Raw genomic sequence first — 23,004 nt, 5'->3', positions numbered from 1 at the left:
TATTCAAATCCATTATTCATTTTAATTGTTTCTTACATTATTAAGTCGTAGGATTTATTTATATAGTCTATGTTTATATAGTCTAAGTTCCTTAGCAGATGGGTCATCTGTAAAAATTTTCCCAATCCTTTTTCTCACTTTTTTTCTGTAGAAAAAATTTTTTTTCTCATATCCAATTTACATTTTCTTTGTTTTTGATGTTATAGCTAAAAATGTTGCCTGCTACAAAATCATGTATATTTATATGTATGTTTTCATTAGGAAGTATTAAAGTTTTAGTTCTTATGTTTAGGTATTTGATCCATCTGTCATTTTTTTTTGTATTATCATGTGAGGTAAGGAGTTGACTTATATGGATAGCCAGTGACCTCAAAATATTTGCTAAAATTACTGTTATTTTTCCCCATTAATTGTCTTGGCACTGTTATTGAAAAATAAATTGACTATATATGTGGCTTATTTCTGGATTCTCAGTTCTATTCCTTTGTCACATTCCATATGTCTATATGACAATTCCAACAGTCCTGATTACTATACCTTTGTAATAAGTCTTGAAATTGATAAATGTGAATCTTTCAACTTGGTTTTATATATATATATGTGTGTGTGTGTGTGTGTGTGTGTGTGTGTGTGTGTGTGTGTGTGTGTTTTGGCCACACCCGGCGGCGGTGTTCAGGGATTACTCCTGGCTATCTGCGCAGAAATAGCTCCTGGCAGGCATGGGAGACCATATGGGATGCCGGGATTCAAACCAACCACCTTAGGTCCTGGGTCGGCTGCTTGCAAGGCAAGCTCCGCTGTGCTATCTCTTTGTCCCCTTGGTTTTATATTTTCAATGGTTGCTAGCTACCATAGATTTCTTGATTTGCCATGTAAATTTTAAGGTCAATTTCTGTAATAATAATGTAATGAAGAGATTTGTTGGTTTTTTTATGGAGGAGTATATTATGTATATAAACCAATTGAAAGAATAATGCTATCTTGACAATGTGAAACCTTCTGATCCATAAACATAGGGTGGTTTTCTATTTATTTAGCTTTCTTTCACTTGAAAAATATTTAGTAAATTTTAGTGTTTTATAATAATATCATTATATTTATCCTTAAGTATTCTTTTTGATACTATTATAAATATAATTGGCTAGGAGAGGGTCTCAAAAGGGATGCTCAGGAAGTGGTCCAAGGGCCCCCTCTAGTTATTCTCAGTTAACAGTACTAGTGGTTCAGCATAAAGGTTCCAAGAATATAATGCTTCCCAGGTCCTAGAGGTCAAGAGATAACTGGGCTACCTAGACAGTGCTCAGAAATCTCTAGGATTGTACTAAAAATGTTTGGGGTCCAGATGGTGCTGAGACTCAAATCACCATACCATCTCCCAGCCCGTAAATCTTTGTTTTACTTTTTATTTTGTTTCTCATCGTAGATTTACTTTCTTTAAATAATTTTTATTGTGACCAAGGTGAATTATAAATCTTTTACAGTAATGATACATAGTGACAATAAATCAAGGCCACTCCCACCAGCAATGTTGTCCTCCCTCCACCCCGTTCCCTACATGCATCCCATATCTCCCTCATTTATTGCTCTAAACTGCTAGTGTAACTGGTCACCTCTGTGTATAGCTTTTTGTAGATTGGGTATCAATTCTGTTGTTGATGACTTTGGGTTTTGTATTTAAGTCTGATCACTCTTTATTTCTACTCAATTTTCAGATGACTGTTTGGCCCTGGTATCATGCATTTCCCCCCTCGATTTATGAGGCAAAATAAGATGATTCAAGTTATGTGGTTCTGTTTAAATAAAAGAAAAAAACTGGGAGGAATCTGTCTAGATTATAATAAATTATAATAAATTTTAATTTAAAAAACGAAATAGAAAGAAAAACAACAAAAAAAAGCACAACAACAACAACAAAAACCAAATCACAGCCATATAAACGAGAAAAAAAGAATAAAAAACTAAAAAAGAAAAAAAGAAAAGGAGGCCAGAGAGATAGCATGGAGGTAGGGCATTTGTCTTGCATGCAGAAGGATGGTGGTTTGAATGCCTGCATCTTATATGGTCTCCCGAGCCTGCCAGGAGCGATTTCTGAACATAGAACCAGGAGTAATCCCTGAGCACTGCTAGGTGTGACCCAAATACAAAATAAAATAAAATAAAAGAGAAAAAAAAGGAGAAAAGGGGGTTGATAGAAAAGGGAAGATGGCTGGTGTGGCAAGATTTTGTGCCTTTATTTATGTTTTGCATAAGCACAATAAGTATTGGGGAAATTAGAAAATTCCCTTGGCCTAAGAGATACAGGGTTTCTTCATCCTTGAAGCATACTGCCATGGGAACAACCACAGGCTCTGTACATGCTCATTTTCACACCCCAAGGTCTTTTTATGGTGCCAGGAAACTTTCCACTCAGTTGTGGATGATAAAATCAGACCTCTGTTGCTAGAGATCTTGGTATTTGCACAGGTCATAGGATGAAGTCTAGGATATAGTCTTTCATTATGGTTCCAGAAGTTCTGCTCAGTTGCAGTTGTCAAAGTCAGAGTCTGGAATTAGAGATCTTGGTTTTTGTACAAATCCTAGGCTGAAGCCTAGGCTAGATTCTTTCTTATTGGTCCCAAGGTAAATTCTGCCCAGTCATGGTTGCATAGACTTACTTTTAATTTTAACTATCCCTAATGTTATATTCACCAGAATATCTTGGATTAATAGTAATTCAAATAATGGTTGCTCAATACTGTTAAAAGGTTGCAAATTTTCTCTTTATTCATTTTAAGGTTTGCATCATATACTGAAGAAGCATTGAATTAATAATCTTTTCCTATTTTGCCTTGAATTCTATGTATTCTCTATCATTTGGCAAATATACTTTGTTTTATCTTCATTTGAACCTTTCAAAATTATTTCTATGCATAACTCTCCTGTAAATCATTAGCATTAAAAGTCTTATTTGAGTCTCTATTTTCATGTTGAAAGTTAAACATTTCTAATTTATTTCATTTGACATTTCTGTTTTATTCTTTCTGGTGGCTACTGTTCTCAGTTGTGTTCATATATTTTCTATAGAAATGTGACTAATAGACATAACAAACACCTATTTTTAACTGTATTCATAGAAATTGATTAAAATAGTGTGGTGTTAAGAAATATTATAATGTGCTATAATCTGGGGACTTGAGGGACAAAGTAATTGTACATGGATTCTGTTTTATCTTAACGTTCTTTGGCTGAAAGTTCAAAGTTAAGATATCAGCAAGGGGACTTCTTCTGAGAATTATGTTATGGCTGATTGTCCTTCCACTGTAACTTTACCTTGTCCTCTTTCTTTGCATCTTTTGTTCTCATAATTCAAAATAAAAAAATTAAAAAAAATGAAATTGATTAAAATAAAAGTGTTTAATTTAAGTTTAATTATATATCAAAGCAATAAATAAGGATGCCTCTTACCAAAAAAGATTCAATATTTGATTTATTAAATGAATTATTTAATCTATGTTATAAATTCGATCAATATCTCAAAAGGGCAAACCTATGACTTAAGTAATATTGAATTAAAATTAAATTAAAGTTTTTTTTCTTACTATACCTTTTCAATTTTGTGTTCAAAACTTTGGTGCCTTTCATAATGATCTTATAGGCTTACTAAAATAATTTTTAGTAAGGGCATCAGTGTGATATGAGTGACAACTTGTCTAAAAACAAAATTCCTATGCTTAAAATCACAGGAAATACTGTCTCATTTTTTGGACAACTTTGATATGATAAAAAAAAAAGTCTGAGGGCGGGGCCAGCGAGGTGGTGCTAGAGGTAAGGTGTCTGCCTTGCAAGCTAGCCAAGAATCAGGACCACGGTTCGATCCCCCAGCGTCCCATACGGTCCCCCCAAGCCAGGGGCAATTTTTGAGCACTTAGCCAGGAGTAACCCCTGAGCATCAAATGGGTGTGGCCCGAAAAAGAAAAACAAAACAAAACAAAACAAAGTCTGAGGGCAACTGTTTTCTATCCAGACTTTATTCTTGACATTTATAAATTTAATGTAAGATAACAAAGTATAAGCTTCCTTTCATAGATTTTACTTGGAATATGGTCAACTCCCTTGATTTAGAAATTCAGTACTTCTTTAGAGAAAGATTTCTCCTATAATAACTGATCAAAAAATTTGCTGTCTTCATTTCCCCCCTGTTTATGGGACCTATTATTTAGATTTCTAATCTTTGAATTACCTTTTTTTCATATATTTTCTTCCTCCTTTCCATTTGGTCAACTGCGATAGCATTTCAATGCAAGAACCCAAAGATGCCATACTATGACGTCCCTCATAATGGAGGGAACTATCCAGGGACTTCCAGGTAGACTTAATAGTGATAGGGACCTCTAAAGCTGTGGTCTGTGATGGCACCATGTGGTGCCATTGATTTTTTTTCCTCATGCAAGGGCAAGCAACCTTAATTCTTGTATTTTTGTACTATTTCTCCTTTTCTTCTTTTCATTCAATTTTCTTTATGTCTTTAAAGTTTTTCTTTGTATCCTAGGAATATTTTTCTAAGATTGTTCTTTACATTACTGATTCATTTTTCCTTAAATACCTTTAATATAAACTTTCATTCAGCTATAACGCTTTGGTTTCCATGAAACTTTTCATCTTACTCTGGTTCTCTTTTCAAAGAAACATCCTCTTGTAGCTAATTAAAAAGAACAGGGTCCAGAGCAGTGGCACTAGAGTTAAAGCATATGCCTTGAAAGCACTAGTCTAGGACAGCGGGGTTCTATCCCCTGGCATCCCATATGGTCCCCCCAGGTCAGGAGCAATTTCTGAGTGCATAGCCAGGAGTAACCCCTGGGCGTCAACAACAACAACAACAACAACAACAAGTGGGCAGGAATAAATCTCAAAGGGCTAGAGCAAATGCAGAAACCTTAGATTCAAATACATGGTCTCAGTCACGTGACTCAAATTTTTTTTAAAAATCCCCTTCTATTTATTTTGGAGGCAAATTTTTTTCTTGATTTCTTTAATATTTGTTGATTTTTATTTTAATGGGGGCACACAAGGCAATGCTCAGAGGTCCACATGGTGTCAGATATTGAATCCAGGTCTCCCATATGCAATATATGTATTCTACCCTTTCAGCTATCCCTACCCAGTACTACTTTATTGCAAAACTTCTAATATAAGGTTTATCATTAAATGAAGAAACTTTTTGTGTGTATATGTGAGTATGTTTTATTTTATCCTAAAAATAATTTAAGAAAACATCAGAGATTCCTCCTAGTTCACCATTACAGATGGCTAGAATGTGTGATCTATCTTGGTTTCCTAAGATTCCTTTGAGTTCTGGAACAATGCAATCATTGTGTGGTATATTCTCTCTAATTGGGGTGAAGAATTTCAACCCTCTTGTTAAAAAGTCACCTCAGTTACAGAAAAGAAAAGGTTTATACCAAACTGTCACATTTAGAGGACAGATACACTAGAGCTGTACAAACATATCACCATATTATCCACAGACATAAAAACATTTAGAAAAAAGCTTCTCTGGACATTTTTTGTGTTTATTCCTTTACCATTGAGAACAAGTCTCTGTTAAAATAAGGGATAAGTGGGGCTGGAGAGGTGGTGCGAGCAGTAGGCGTCTGCCTTGCCGGCTCTAGCCTAGGACAGACCGGGGTTCGAAACCCCGGCTTCCCATATTGCTCCCCAAGCCAGGAGCAATTTCTGAGTGCCAGGAGTAACCCCTAAGCGTCACCAGGTGTGCCCCCCCCCCAAAAAAAAATGAAGGGTAAGTACCTATTCTGCTACTTAGTGCCTTGTCTGAGTAATGTCTTTTGTCAGGTATCAATTCCTGGGCTTCTTTGTATTAACGATAGGCAAATAGCTGCCAGTTCGTAGACGCAAAAGTGTGTGTACATATGCATGATTGTGTACGTGTATGTGAATGCATACACAGCAAGACAAAAAACAAACCTTAGATTTGCCAAGGAATTTCACTTGTCCTTCTCATCACACTTTGCGTTTCTTCTCTCAATGTGTTCCGTTGTTCCCAAGTTCAGAAGTTCTGTGAGAGTTTACTAAAATTTGTGCTTCCTTGCACCAAATTAAGCTAACTTATCTCAGAAAAGGACAGCCTGGCCAACAGTCTCTTTTCTTAACCCTAATGTACTGGCATTTTATTTGAGACTTTTTTTAGTTCAAATGTGGACCTTCTCAAAAATGTGGGAAAGTCAGGTCAAAGTACATATAATATTTATACAATATATGCTAAAATATTGTATAATGTATATATGCTAATCATACATAAATGTATACTTATACACATAAAAGTATATGTTTATATATAACATATATTATATAGACTTATATTTTACTTAAACTACCAATATATTCAGTCACCATAAAATTTTGTTGAGAGATTATACTAGTAGCAGACTAGAAGGTGGAGACTACTGAGGAGGAGACTTGTTTTGTGTTTTTGCAATAGCTCAGTGGGTAGAGATAATCCTGTACTAAAGCACTGATGGTTCTGGGGTGGGAGTAGATAAAGAGGATTAGATTTAGACATTATTTATGAATTAGAGACTCGGTATGTAAGCTCAGGGGTTTGTTAGAAATTAAAGAAAGGGAGATAATAAAATTTATCCCTCAAGTTTAAGTTTGGCAGATTCAGTCAAAAAATACTTACAAAAATTACTGAGAAAAAGAGGATGAGTAGATAGATTCAGCAAGGGTAAAAGAGCTCTAACAAGTCCATCTTGGCACATGTCAAATATGATATGTTTATAAAACATCAAGGCAGAGAGATTCTGCTGGTTTCTGGAAATTTGGATCTAGAGCTTAGAGAGATCTGGCTGAAGTTGAAAGTGGTTGAGAATTGGAGTTGGAGCATAAAGTTGGTTATTGAAAATCTGGGTATGAGTAAGTCACCCCGAGAAATGCAGAAGATGAAAATAAAAGAGAACAAATAATGGGATCTGAGAAAATACCAGTGTTAATTTTTAAAAAATGAAAAGATAAAGTATAAAAATATTCCTAAAGGATTCCTATATATAGGTAGAAGAAAGATAAAAGAGACAGGTAGAACTAAGTAATGAATTAGATCAAGAAAGAATGTTTAGGGTAAAATTAATTCGATTTTGTTTAGAGGATAAGACCCAGTGGAAAGAGATGAACTCATTTCTTAAACAAATATTGAGAAAAGAGTAGGTAAATGTACTGTTCTGGGCCCGGAGAGATAGCACAGCGGCGTTTGCCTTGCAAGCAGCTGATCCAGGTCCAAAGGTGGTTGGTTCGAATCCCAGTGTCCCATATGGTCCCCCGTGCTTGCCAGAAGCTATTTCTGAGCAGACAGCCAGGAGTAACCCCTGAGCACCGCTGGGTGTGGCCCAAAAACAAAAAACAACAACAAAAAATGTACTGTTCTAAGCATAGAATACATTAGGAAACAAAGTAAATCTTTGATTCATGGAGTTTATATTCTGGTGGAATACAATAAGCAAAAATACAAAAAAGCAAGAATGATTTTACCCAATTTATATATATATATATATATATATATATATATATATATATATATATATATATATATATATATAAATTGGGTAAAATCATTTATATATATATATATATATTAGTTTTTGGGTCACACCCGGCGGTGCTCAGGGGTTACTCCTAGCTGTCTGCTCAGAAATAGCTCCTGACAGGCACAGGGGACCATATGGGACACCGGGATTCGAAGCAATCACCTTTGGTTCTGGATCGGCTGCTTGCAAGGCAAACGCCGCTGAGCTATCTCTCCGGGCCCACCCAATTTATATTTTAATGGTTAAAATATTCAGTGGATAAGATGTTCAATGGTTAATATATCTGACTTATATTTTTGCTAGCACAAGAGCAAAAGGAGAGAAACTACTCAGGAAACTACTGCAGTAATTCAGAACAGTAATTATGAACAATTCTGTGTGGTAGAAATGGAAGTGGTCTCCCCAAAACATACAGATTTAATGCAATTCCCCTAAGGATACCCATGACATCTTCAAAAAGTTGAATCAAACACTCCTGAAATTCATTTGGAACAATAAACACCTATAAATAGTCAAAGCAACCCTTAGAAAAAGAAGATGGAAGGCATCACTTTCCCCAACTTTAAATTGTACTACAAAAGCAATAGTCATTAAAACAGCCTGGTATTGGAATAAAGACAGACCCTTAGATCAATGGAATAGACTTGAGTATTCAGAGAATGTGCCCCAGACAATCAATTAATCTTTGATAAAGGGACAAAAAACCAAAATTAAGCAAGGAAAGCCTTTTCAACAAGTGGTATTGGCACAACTGGTAGACCAAATAAAAAAAGTGAACTCTAACCTTCATCTAACCCTACACACTAAGGTCAAATCAAAATGGATTAAAGACCTTGCTATCAGACCCAAAATCATAAGGTATATAGAACAACACTTAGGTAAAACACTCCATGACATTAAGACTAAAGGCATCTTCAAGGAGGAAACATCACTTTCCAAACAAGTGTAAGCGGAGATTAAACCAATGAGAGTATATTAAATGGAGAAGCCTCTGCACCTCAAAGAACATAGTGCCTAGGACAGGGGTCTGCCACCCTTGGCTCCAGAGCCAAATGCGGCTCTTTTGAAGCTTTGCCTGTTCCAACAGCAGGGCCAATAGCAGGAGGTGGGGAACGGCATCACTTAAATATTTTAATTGGTTATTAATTTACACAAATATATGTTTTACATTGTTAAATGAAAAAGCTCTTTTATCCTTCAGATCGACAGCTAACAACTGCATGATCTTGTATAAAGCATTAAGATAAGAAACAATGTATGCAGTGCTATATTTATTTTAAATGTTCTGATGGTTTTGGGGCTCCCAGGATTTTTCCTTCAATGAAGCTCCCAGGTTTTTTTTTTTTGGAAACGAGTTGAAGTGGTTCTTTATGTCTTAAAGGTTGACAACCCCTGGCCTAGGATAAAGGACACCCACAGAATGGAAGAAACTATTCATCCAATACCCATCAGATAAGGGGCTACTATCTAAGATACACAAACTACTGACAGAACTTAACAAGAAAAAAAATCTAACCCCATCAAAATATTGGGAGAAAAATGAACAGACACTTCCTCAACTTCCTCAAAGAAGTAATACAAATGGCCAAAAGGCACATAAAACATGCTCCATATACTAATCATCAGTGAGATGCAAATCAAAACAACAGTAAGACACCATCTCACATCAGAGAGACTGGCACACATCACACATACACACACACACACACACACACACACACACACACACACACACACACACGACCAATCTTTGCTGGCAGAAATGTGGGGAGAAAGGAACTCTCATTCACTGCTGGTGGGAATGACATTTAGTCCAGCCTTTATGGAAAATAATAGGGAGATTCCTCAAAAAAACTGGAAATTGAGCTCCCATATGACCCAGCTATACTACTCCTAGGGATTAATCCTAGGAACTCAAAAACACAACACAAAAATGCCTTCTGCACACCTATACTCATTGTAGCACTATTTACAATAGCCAGACTCTGGAAACAATCCATTTGCCCAACAACAAATAAGTGGCCAAAAAAACTGTGATCTACACAATGGAATACTATGCAAGCTGTCAGAAAAAGTAAAGTCATGAAATTTTTCTATACATGGATGGACATGGAAACTATTATGCTGAATGAAATAAGTCAGAGGGAGAGAGATAGGCACAGAATAGTCTTACTCATCTGTGGAATTTAAGAAAAATAAAAGACATTATTGTAAACTACACAGAGACAATATAGAGATGAGGGTTAGAAGGACTAGCCCACGATATAAAGCCACGATGATGAGTGAAGTTAGAGAAATAACTACACTAACAACTATCATGACAATAGTAGTGAGCTAGAAAAATAGATTGCTTGTTTTGAATACAACAGGGGGTGTGGGAGCAGAGATCATTGGTGGTGGGAAGGTTGCATTGGTGAAGGAAGATGTTCTTTTTTATAACTGAAACCCAACTACAAATACTTTTGTAATCGTGGTGCTTAAAGATCTTAATTTAAAAACAATAAATAAATAGGGGCTGGAGAGATAGCATGGAGGTAAGGCGTTTGCCTTTCATGCAGAAGGATGGTGGTTTGAAACCCAGCATCCCATATGGTCCCCTGTGCCTGCCAGGAGCGATTTCTGAGCATAGAGCTAGGAGTAACCCCTGAGCACTGCTGGGTGTGACCCAAAAACCAATAAAATAAAATAAAATAAAATAAAATAAAATAAAATAAAAACCTTGACATATGCATAAAAGCTGGAATTGAATCTGGAAAATATTTCCTTCATGCTAATAAAAGATATTATAAAAATTAAATTAAAAAATGGAAATAGTATGGAATGATTAGATTTTTGTCTACTTGGAAGACAGTCAATAGTAATCCTTGACTGTATCTTGAGGGGAAAAAAGAGAAAGAAACTTGACTTTATATTTCCATGAAACTGGAAGTGGAGTTTTTCGTGTTGAGATGGAAAATCTATGGGAGAAATAGGTCTGATGAAAGCATTAAGATCTTCGTTTTAAAAGATCTTAGTTTTATATGTGTTAAATTGAGATGCCTCTTTGATGTTGGCATTTTGAATAGAACAGATACAAGTTTGAAGTTTAGGGGGGAAAAGTAGGCCAATAAATATAAGCCATCAGATAGTACTTAAATTATGAAATAGTGAGTATAGGTTTAAATATAGACTAGATGATGTTACCAATGAAATAAAGATTAAAAAATGTTTTAATAATTACTTTTAGATACCCCCAATTTTAAAATTAGGAGAAAGAAGAGAAGCATTAAAGAGTATTTATAAAGAGAGAGCGCATGTGTGTGTGTGTGTGTGTGTGTGTGTGAGAGAGAGAGAGAGAGAGAGAGAGAGACAGAGACAGAGACAGAGACAGAGACAGAGAGAAACAGAGACACAGAGACACAGAGACACAGAGAGTGTCAGATATGGAAATAGGATAAATTAGGAGTTTACCTAGAAACCAAAAAAAGAAAATATTTCAAAAAAAGGATGTGGTCACTTGGATTTATGGGTCAACAAAAAGTTAATTTAGCATTTCTAGCACAGTAGAAGTTGATAACCTTGATAAAAAGCACTTTGGCAGAGTACTGGAATTATCACTGGAGCTGGTCCCTTTGCAGTCTCCTCTTTTCTCTTCTCGTCCCCCTTCCTCCTATGTGACTGAGGAAGAATCAGTTACATCTAAAGAAATTGGTTGAGTGTGAAGGAAGTGTGGTTCCTCAACGGAAATTCAGAGATCTGGTACCAAAAGAGGAAATAAACTCTTGCTAACAATAATAGCAAATGCTTACTGTAGTTAGAAATAACCTGTTTATTTCCTATTAATCACATGTACAGCTCTACCATGAGCTACCGATAACGTACCTTACAAACAGAAAACTTTATGGGAAGGTAGTCAGCCTTGGGTGCTGACATACCATCCAGATACAAACATTTGCTGTGAAAGAAAAACTAAAACTGGGGCCTGAAAGATAGCATGGAGGTAGGGCGTTTGCCTTCATGCAGAAGGATGGTGGTTGGAATCCCCGCATCCCATATGGTCCCCTGAGCCTGCCAGGAGCGATTTCTGAGCATAGAGCCAGGAGTAACCACTGAGTGCTGCCGGGTGTGGACACCCCCCCAAAAAAAAGAAGAAAGAAAAAAGAAAAGAAAAACTAAAACCAGAAAGTATGATCTATTATCAAAGTTCCAGGAGTAACCACTGAGTGCTGCCGGGTGTGACCCCCCCCCCAAAAAAAAAGAAAGAAAAAAAGAAAAGAAAAACTAAAACCAGAAAGTATGATCTATTATCAAAGTTCCAGGAATGTAAATTATAAATAGAGTCCAGTCCCACATTTGTACTTATTATTTCTCTTCCCAGAACTTACAGCATCAGAAGGCAAATTTGTTATCCAAATATATCTATATGCATAAGACAAATTAAGACTATGAACCAACACAAAATGTTGTACCTGAAAGTTTACAACCATGTTATTCCTTATGCCCTAAAGCAAATACACCTCAAATATCCATCAACTAATGAAGAGATTAATGAAATATGATCTTATCCTTGCAATGAATATGTTATATAAAAAGCCAAGAATAGGGGCTGGAATGGTGGTACAAGTGGTAAGTAAGATGTCTGCCTTGCCCACACTGGCGTAGGACCGACCGAGATTCGAACCCCTGGTGTCCCATATGGTCCCCCAAGCCAGGAGTGATTTCTGAGCACATAGCCAGGAGTAACCCCTGAGCATCATTGGGTGTGCTCCCCCCCCAAAAAAAGAAGCCAAGAATAGGATTTGGGGTTATGAAATTGATTTTTAAGTGTGGCTAGTGGTGAAAGCTATTGATATTTCTTTGGGGGTAATGAAATGTTCTACAATCTTTTGTGGATTGTAATAGAATAAAATTTTGTGCATATACTAAAAATGTTGAATTGTACACTTTAGTTAAATTGTATGATGTGTGAATTCTATTTTGAAACAATAGGAATTAGTTAATGGTTCAAATCCCAATTTTAACCTGCCATTAAAAGACAAATTAGAAAAGTGACAGCTATTCATTGTTTGATGCTCATTTATAAGATAGGAACAGTAATAAAATTAATCTCAATGGATTGATTGCAAACCAAGTTAACTTCAGGGGATTATATTACATGTGGCTCAATAACACTACAGACGAAAATGCCAACTAGAATCACCATTATTTTTATTTATTCAAAACTGTACAGTATCTATTTTCTATGGCTTCTATAACAAATTACCACAAACCCCATCCCTGAAAGAACTCACATTTACTCTTTTCCAGTTCTGGAGATCCAAAGTCTAAAAACCAATCTCTTGGGACTGAACTCAAAAGTTCAGTCATCTAAAGTCATAGAATTCCTTGATTTATTCATCCTTCATATTTAAAAGCAGCAGCACAGTATCTTGTCAGCCCTGAAATATATTGCTTTTTTGTGTCAAATCTCTAATAAGGACATCTGTACACTGTGATCAGAATTAAGGTCTATCTGGATAATCCAGAATAGTTTCTCCAGTTCAATGTTTTTAATTTAATCACATCTGCAGAGACTACTTTTCTATACAAGTCAACATTCCTACATTCTAGGTATTTGTGTCTGTAATATGAAATTTACTTCTGTTGGGACATTTACCCCTTTAAAAAAAAGGGAAAAATTCAACCTAACAATATCTGTACGCATGTCCTATATGTATAATACATATATACTCTACTATTAATTTGTATAAATCAAACTCTTTGTTCACTTGAAAAATTTTGGGGCCCTTCCTGCCCTACTTTTCTCTGTCCTACTTTTCTCTGGCCTCTTCGGAAGGACCTACCCAGGTTACCATAAAGAAAGGTTCAAACATTTTTATATATCTCCATTCCATAGCACCTAAAGTCATATAAGGTTCAGCTGTTTAAAACTCCCCTCAAGAATGTAATCTCACTTTTCTGTCATTGTCACATTTGATTGAATTACTTCTCTGCATCTACTTTACCTTTTTATAGTTCTATTGATTAAAAGGTCTTTTTCTTAAAACCACAATGAAATTTGCACTACTTTTTTTTAGGACTGAAAGTCTCATAGGTTTCAAAGAACACATACAAAAATATAGTAATATACATTACTATATTTCACATAGAATGAAAATACTGTTGGGAAGAAATTACCATATAACTAAGATGACAGGATGGATTTATAAATGCCGATTTTATATCTTTTTTTTTTTGGTTTTTGGGCCACACCCTGTGATGCTCAGGGGTTACTCCTGGCTATGCGCTCAGAAGTTGCTCCTGGCTTCTTGGGGGACCATATGGGACGCCGGGGGATCGAACCGCGGTCCGTCCTAGGCTAGCGCAGGCAAGGCAGGCACCTTACCTCCAGCGCCACCGCCCGGCCCCCCAATTTTATATCTTAAAAAACAATATACTCCCCTGTGTGAACAAACATAGAAATTTACTATATGTGGTGCTGGAATCATAGTACAGCAGGTACATTTGCCTTGCACATGACTAACCAGGGTTTGATCCCTGGCATCCCAAAGGGTCTCTGAACCCACTAGGAGTGATCACTAGGTGTGAACCCCCCCAAAAAAGACAACATAAATTTATTATATAATTTTGTTAAGTTTCAGAAGTTATAATATATAACATATATAGCATAATAGATACCTATTTCAATATAAAATAAAATAAAATAAAAATTAATTAAAAGAACGGTTCAAACAAAATCAATTCACTTGAAACTTTAACAATTATTATGCTGGTGCTAAAGTCATAATACAAAAGTAGTCATTTGCTTTGCATAAGGATGATCTGAATCAATTCCTGGCACTATACATAGTCCTCTGAGCATTTCCAGAAGTTATCCCTGACTACAGAGCCAGGAAGGAGTGAGCACTGAGCACTGCTGGGTGTGGCTCAAAAAAAAAAAAAACAAAAACAAAAATTGTTACCCAATGTCAAAGTGATAATAGATATACAGAATCAAACTACTTTGAAAAACGACATCACCAACAACACAAATGTCTTGAATTAATTAATTGTTAAAAGACTATATAAAAAAAAACACTGAGATGATTCGGAAAATAATTGCAAATATCCTAGGAAGCTGAATATGTTTGACATGATAAATTAATTTTTATGAAAATTAATTTAAAAACCATAAAATTCAAGTGAGTAATAAATGGGCAAAGAATGTAGACAGACTTCAAAGGAAACAGCACATTATGTGAAAACTAGCAAGTTTCCTATAATTAAAGAAACTCAAACTAAAATAACATAAGATTCTTTTTGAAAAGGAAAATTCCAATGTTATCAGTAAAACAGGAACTGCTTATGGGAGTAGGTAAGGTTCCCCCTTAGGGAACACAACCTGGCAAAAATAATCAAGAATCCTAAAATACATTTATACATTTTTTTTTACCCTGTAATTCTACTTCTGGGGCACTGCAATCAGCATGAACCCTACATATGGAAAAATTTCATGCTCAAAGACATTTTTGGAAGTGGAAACAATCTTAATATGCTAACTGGAGAACTATTAAATATGCTATGGGATTCAAAATTATGCTAATAGAGACTTGAGAAGATGGAAAATACTTGTGCTTCACTGTTACACTAAAACTTTGTTAGCTGCTTCCTGACCACAGTGCTGATTTTTGCAATTTTTCAAAGATCTACTGAAATAAATACTAAAAGAGAGAAACAACCTAGGCACAATAAAAAGGAACTGCAAAGAAATATGTTGGAAAGGTGGTCACAAGTGATGTTTTCCTTTTCTCCCCTAATCTGTGGAATCATGTTTTCTTAATTGGCATGAATCATATTATTTAAATCCTCACAGAAATAAAGCAATCGCTCACATCCTTCCTACAAATCCAAAGGAAATCTCTTTATGTCGAGCATGCACTGCCATTGTTTCTGCTTCTCTAAAGTCACGCTGGAATTCTAACACTGAAATTTCAGATTGTATGTTAGACAAACGCTCTCCTAGATTCTTTTTACCAACAATATTTTTTCCTTTCACAGTTCCCTCAGTTTTTCTAAATCTAAAGAGAGTCCAACCATTTTCTACTAATTTTTCTTCCTTGTGTATATGTTCATTCTCATCTCCTTTTCAGAGACAATGCCCTGCTCATAGCTCCTTGTGTGCCTTCTAAACCTGGCATGTTCAATATCACAAAGGAGAAGCAAAAATTCTACTCCAGCATCTGTTTGATTGAAAGCAGAGAATGAAAGCAGCAGTACGTTTGGCAAGGAGAAAAGGTGAGTGATATTTAGGAAATCCAGAGCAGGGGCTTTTGGGTGAATAATTAATGTATAATAGAGATTCAAGCTTGTTTTTTTGTTTTGTTTTGTATTTTTGGACTACACACTGCAATGCTTGGGGCTTAATCTGGGTTCTATGTTCAAGGAATCACACCTAGTGGGCTCAGAGGACCGTATGTGGTGTTGGTTGGGATCAAACCTGGGTTGGTCATATGTATGCAAGGCAAACCATCCTACCCATTGTACTACCTCTTTGACTCTCAAACTTGTTTCTTATGTGACAAATTGGGAGCCTTAACTTTTTTGTTTTGTTTTGTTATTTTGGGGCCACACCCAGGGCGCTTAGGGATTCCTCCTGGCTCTCTGCTCAGAAATCGCTCCTGGCAGGCACTGGGGACCATATGGGATGCCAGGATTTGAACATCATTGGTTCCTGAGTCAGCCGTTTGTGAGGCAAACGCCCTACTGCTGCGCTATCTCTCTGGCCCCAACCTTTTTTTTTTTCTAGAACATATATATATAATTAGTGAATAAATAAATCAATGAATAAGTTTTCCTATTATCTTGCAATAATGGATCAGTGAATCAAAGTGGTAGTGTGTGTGGGGAGGGTGACACCAATGAGAAGAAGAGGTTAGTTATTTGGTATCCAAATAAGTCCTGATATTAATGCATTTAAAGACCCTATAATATTTTGAGTCCACGTGTGACCTGTGGAAATGCAGCATTACCAACACTTGAGACTTTGTTAGTACTACAGAATCAGACTTTGCATTAAAACTAGATATCAATGATGAACGAATACCTTAACCTTTAGCAAAATCATCTCAGAACTCATATAGGTCCCCAAGACAAAACCTGTGCCTCTATTCTTTCTGCTTTCCATTAAGTCATCAAAAAATTTAATCATTCCTCACCACAAAGACTGGTCTCAACTTTGACCTCTTCCAAATGCTTTAAAGAAAAAACTCACAAAGAACAGACCTTATATAAATTGTCCCTTACCTTCTATCAATAAAGTATTACCAATTCTGTCATTACTCAACTGTAAAAGGTGAGATTCAATGCTAATGCCCTTCAGCACTACTAGTTAAAGAGAGTGTAGAAGCTATTAAACAGCCCTATCAAAACAAGGAGAGAAATACTCTTAAAAGTTGGTTTGGGGAGACCAGAGAACCACTGAGCACCACTGGAAGCTGCCTGAAAACAAACAAGAGAACAAACACAAAAAGGGTGACTTGGCCAAGCAAAAAGTTAGACCAGTGACAACCATTTTAAAAGCTACCACACATGTCTAGTGACACTGCATGAAAATCATGATTAAGGAAACCACTTAAAAGGCAGTTGCTTTTTAAGTTGCCTTATGTAAACATTTATTCCATTATGTATTCTTGGCTGGTAATTCTGAGCATATAGTCAAGAGTAAATTTTGAACTATTGTCTGCAAATCTCCAGAATAGATATGTCATTGGGTTTTTGGTTTGGGATTTGGTTGGACAGGATGAAAGAAATGTTTACTCTTAAACCTACACTGATGTTTGGTTAAGGAGAGAGAAATGGTCTTTAGGTATTACTATGACCACATAGGGGGTTGGTGTGGGCACTAGACTCTATTCATCCACTCATCTTTAAGGACTACCCTATCCTTATCTAGATCATCCTTGACCCCAGAGCCTAGAAAGGAGAAGGACAGAAAAGAAAAAAAAATCAAGATGGGAAAGAAGAGGATGAGAAAGGGAAATAAAGGGAGAACAGAGCTCTGGGCTGAAGTTTGGGGAGTGAGGTATGATGGAGTATGACAGCACTGGTAATGTGAGTTGACATTGGTTATAGGAACACCACTATCAATAAATTTATAAACCATGAATCTTTAATTAAATAAAAAATTTAAAAGAGTATCCCATTCTTAAAGAAGCTTCTCCAAGGGGCCAGAAAGATAGAACAGCGGTAAGGTGTTTGCCTTAGATGCAGGACGGTGGTTCGAATCCTGGCATCCCATATGGTCCCCCAAGCCTGCCAGGAGCGATTTCTGAGCTTAGAACCAGGAGTAACCCCTGAGCACTGCTGGGTGTGACAAAAAAAAAAAAAAAAAGAAAACAAAGAAAAGAAAGAAAGAAAAGAAAAAGAAAAAGAAGCTTCTCCAGAAAACCTCATTCTCTTACTTTATTCTTCCTTGTCTTTTTTTTAAGACTTCTATTATATTTTTTTAAAGGTAGGAAGATGTGCTAGGAACCCTGGCTTTGCAACCTAACTTCATAGGTCTTAATCTTCCCTCTGTCTATGAGGAGCTCTGTGACCTGGTCAAATCGCTTCCTTCTATAGATATAAGACATTGAAACAAATTATACACTTGTCATAGTGTATGAAACATATAAAATCTATGTCATCTTCACACAATAATAATTAATGTTAGGGATTATTATTAGCATTTTACAGAGTCTGGCTCCAGTTAAGGCTGTTTGTATATATGTCTATTTTCCTCAAAAGACCATGAACAAACTGTTTACATCCTAAGCATCTGGCATAGGGTCTTACAAAATAGCAGACACACAATAATATTTGTCAAGTTGGCTTGAAGATCTGCCAGGAAGAGGAAAGGGAGGGTGCTGGAAACAATTTTAATGTACTTTATTATTTTACCCAGGACAAACCTCTTCAGTATATTTGTTTTTCATCAATTACCAGAATACATTGTCTTAGTTTCTAAGATTGTGTGTGTGTGTTTTTTAATGAAACCCTAGAGACAATATTTATGGAACCAGATTTTCTGGCTTCTGAAATCTCTAGTTTTGCTCCTGTCAAAGTGGAGAAGGAGGGCTGAAGTTCAGGAAGAGATTCACTGACCACTCCAGGTATCCTGACCTCCAGTCACATCAGCTCTGGAAACCTAGCAGAGATGCATTATATTTTTCAGTGTATTTGTTCAGAGAGACATCCTTATAGGTTACACAGATTTCTATGTTCCAACAGGAAGCTCGATTGCAACAATCGAACTCTTTTTTAACCACTTTTCTTGGTCTTTGATAAACCTCAACTACAGTAATAATCCTTGGCTTAATGAATATTAATTAATTTAGTGTCTAACAATGTGCTATAGACATTGAATTATACACTAAGATCTAAAGGTAAACATAGAATGTATAATCCAGGAGGAAATAGAGAAGGCTTTGCAAAGGACAGGGACAAGTGTGACAAGCAACATCTTAGACTACATGATGAGTTAGTCTAGAAACATGCAAGACTAAAGCTCAGATAGTTTCAGAAGGCTTATTAAGGAAGACAAACAACCAAGATGAGTCTTGAAAGAGTGTTATTCAATGATCAGATACTATAGGTTTCATACCTTATTCAAAGAATCTTGATGAATCCCTCAATTAGTCCTTCAACAACCCTAGGACCTGGGCATTATAATTACTCTCATTTTTTTCAGATGAGGAAACTGAAGCACACACTTCATAAGTGATGGAGTTTGGAAACCAAACCCAGACACTGGCTCCAAACTAAAAGAAAAGAAGAAGTTCTGGAAAAGCTTCAGGGCACAGCAAGTTCCTTTCAAGTTTAAGAGGGAGGAAAGCTCATGATTATTTGGGGAACTGAAAGAGCCTAGGAGTGAAGTGCAAGCAAACAAGTCATCTAATTTCTCTTGGCTAGACCTCTCCCTATGTGAAAGGTTGTCACAATACCTGGGTTTTACCATAAAGAGAGACCATAGGCACCAAATGAGAAAAAAAAAAAAAAGTATTCAAACTTGATAGCAAAACACAAATTCCTTCCCATACTTGAACTTTTAGCAGTATCGTTTCCCCAATAGCATCAAGGATTTGCCAATTCAGAATCAGCAATGTTAAGGCACTAACAAGAGCTTCTGGAGGGGACTCAACAGTGTAGAGAGAGGAAGGCTGTGTGAATAAAAAGACCTTTTCCAAGTAAGTGCATTCAAAGTCTGCACTTAAAACTTCAATCCCAAGGGGAAGTGGCTCCTTCATTTTCAATTCAGTCACCCAGAATAGTAGTACTTGACCGTGTAGGGCTGATGGGAGGCATAAATAATGTGTAAATGCTAGAATAGCTCCCGGTTCAAAGTTAAAGACATTACACCCCCAATAGTTATCAGTCTTATCATTATTAAGAAAGTTAGCTACTTCTCATTTCTCCCAGTTTCTGTTTGATAAAAACATGTGGGGCATTAAAATAAGAGAGAATAAAGAGCATTTGCAACCTTCCGCTGTCATCCTCAAGCAGTGGTTCTTCCTCACTCCCATGGACTTGCCAGCAGTTGGTACTCTGTCCTGGCAGAAAATGCCCAAAAGAGGTAAAAGACAGAGACTGCATGCCATCTGTGCAAACCAGGCTGCCCAGTAGTTTTTAGACGAAATCTAAATATAGTCAGTCAGATATGCTTGCATTTTTTAAGATAAAATTGTCCTTTGTCCCTCCACCCCTTCCTTCCCCTCCCTCCCTCCCTGAATATACATACACCTCCCCACACATCCCCAAAAACTTCCAGCCTACTTTCAGCAAGACCTACTCCAATTGCGACTGCCTCTGGCCACTTTAGCTTCTGAGCCTAACAGCAGAGAAATCTTGACTTATTTCACAACAAGAAAGCATGCAGGAAATTCAGCAGCAAAACAAATCTACACACTGTCCAGCATCCTTGAGCAAGCACGCTGCGGTACCCACCCCTAGCAAGATAAAGATCCTGGACTGCAAAAGAGTGTGCAGTCGCTAAAATGGCTAGAGGAAAGCGGAAGGAGTAATTTGCTTCTAAAAAAAAACCAGAGCTGAATACAAAGTAGAAATGAATAAATATTCATGACAGCCTTCCAGCTCCTTCAAGAGTCGCCCTCGCCTCCACCAGGCTTTGCTTCCTAAAAAGTTTCCCTAAGTTCTTTCTCTGCCTCCTGTCGGAAGGAGAGGGTGGGAAAGTTCATTTTAAGTCTCGCAGCCTCTTTGATCTGGGATTTGGAGGATTCGGTGCCTTTTTTTCTTTCTTTCTTTCTTTCGGCTATTAAGGGTTCAGATCAAATGAATTTGGCTCCTTACCCCTTACATCTTCCATAACTGGCAGCTTGTGTCCTCTTCCTCTTCGCTCCTTTGCCCCCACCCAGCCTCTGCTGGCTGTGGTCGCTTTTAGGGAAAGAGATTCTCAAGCAACTGAGATATAACAGACCCTCGGACTGTGGGAGTGGCTAAGTCAGCCTGCCCCGTTTCGGAAGGAACCTCAACCTCTACGTCTTTTTCATTGACTGCAAAGGACAGATTGGCTAAATCCGAGACTCATTTCCCTAAAGATACAGAGGTCTCCCCCACCCCACCCACCCACACCCAGAGCGAGCAGTCACTTTTGGTATGATTGGAAAAAAACAAACAATGCAAGCTCAAATCTCTCTCCTCCTCTCTCCCTTCCTTTTTTTTTTTTTTTTTTTTTTTTCTTTTTCTTTTGGTTACCGAAGCCCATTTTTCTCCTAGTCAAATGTTATCTTGGCTGCAAGCAAATGAAAGCTATTTTTACCGAAGGATTTAGAAGAAACTTGTTGTTACCTTTGATACTGGTGGGGTAAAACGTAATGAAAAACAACAGGTCTTCCCATGTCATACAGCCGATCACTTCTGATTCCCATCTGAAAAAGGCTCATTTGACTCGAAAAGCAACGGGTCACCCCAGCGACAGACACTGGAGCGGGAGGAACTGTGTGTTATTGGCTGGAAGGCAGGGTGGGAAGGATGCTCCCTGGAATTGCTGTCTAGCTGAGCTGACTCGCTGCTCACCTTTATCTCCTATGCCTAGATCCTAGGAACGTGAATTGCCACACACAGGTTCAGCCAAGATGGCCCCAATACAGATAGACATCCTGACTGAAATTCTTTCGAATGCTGTGTGTACTTGAAGTTATTTGAAATGGGGGCAAAAACTCATCCTTCGAAAAAGTAGGTAAATGCTTAAGTTCCACATCACCTGGGCAGCATCTTCCACCCCAAGCTAGAAAGACCTTGTTCATCTAGGTGGAAATCTTAAGTCACCTCTGAATATTAAACAGTATTCAATAATAAGGAATATTGTTCACAGTGCAAACAGCACTCAAGTTCAAACACAAAGAGTGCAGACGAGTGCTCTTTGTTGCTGCCACGCTTGCCTGGCATGTTTCTCAGGCAGAGTGTCCTCTCAGCAAATAGTTGATGAATGGTTGGGTAGATGGATGAATGAATGGGAGACATGCAAAATGGGGGTTTGGTTTCCTGATTCCTAGCGCATGTTTTTTTTTTTATTTACACCTGTGCCTTTTTGGCACAACCACCCCCCACCCCAAAAGTGAGTGTAATGTCTGTTCACCACATGCTGTTTTTCTGTATGTAGATCATTACATTTGTGACTGTTACGAAGTTTGGACTCAATATAGAAAATAAAATCTTCACTGAGGACTAGAGAGATACTATAGCAGGTAGGGTACAACCAACCTGTATTCCATTCCTGTCACCCAATATGGTCTGCTGAGCTGCACCAGGAATGATTCCTACTAAGCACAGAACCACGAGTAAGCACTGAGCACCATGAAGTGTGGCACCAGCCCCACTCCAACCCCTGTAAAAAAAAAAAAAGTTAAGATTCTTCACTAGAATTCCAATCAAACTTTTATAAGAAAAGGGGCTAAATCTTTAGACATCTTCATTATTTTTTACAATACTTGGCACATAGTAAGAGTTCATGACTACTTTTCTGTCTTAGTAAAAGTGGATCAGTACCACAGTGATTGGCACACATCACAAAGAATGGCAATAAGCAGTGCTGGGGAAATGTGGAGAGAAAGGAACTCTTATTCTCTGCTGGTGGGAATGCCGTCTAGTCCAACCTTTGTGGAAAGTGATATGGAAATTCTTCCAAAAGCTGGAAAGTGAGCTCCCATATTATCCAGCTATACCACTCCAAGGATATACCCTAGGAACATAAAAATACAATACAAAAATCCCTTCTTCACACCTATATTCATTGCTGCACTATTTACAATAGCCAGACTCTGGAAACAACCAAGATGCCCTTCAACAGATGAATGGCTAAAGAAACTGTGATATATATACATATATAATGGAATATTATGCAGCCATCAGGAAAGATGAAGTCATAAAATTTTCCTATACATGAATGTACATGGAATCTATTATGCTGAATGATATA

The 23,004-nt window shown here is 37.1% G+C and overlaps 1 protein-coding gene across 1 annotated transcript in view; it reads right to left on the bottom strand.

Annotated features, from left to right (window-relative positions):
• ENTPD1 (ectonucleoside triphosphate diphosphohydrolase 1) overlaps positions 1 to 20,932 on the bottom strand; it is a 100,798-nt gene extending 79,866 nt beyond the window's left edge. The window contains exon 1 of the mRNA XM_049764393.1: positions 20,877 to 20,932. Within this exon, the coding sequence (XP_049620350.1) occupies positions 20,877 to 20,892 (16 nt within the window). The 5' untranslated portion in view covers positions 20,893 to 20,932. The remainder of the gene's footprint in view (positions 1 to 20,876) is intronic.
• Positions 20,933 to 23,004: the final 2,072 nt, after the last annotated feature.

Source organism: Suncus etruscus, chromosome 17, assembly GCF_024139225.1.
Source record: "Suncus etruscus isolate mSunEtr1 chromosome 17, mSunEtr1.pri.cur, whole genome shotgun sequence".
Lineage (NCBI taxonomy): Eukaryota > Metazoa > Chordata > Mammalia > Eulipotyphla > Soricidae > Suncus > Suncus etruscus.
The sequence above is the reverse complement of the archived record's forward strand: the minus strand, read 5'-3'. Positions and strand labels throughout refer to the sequence as shown.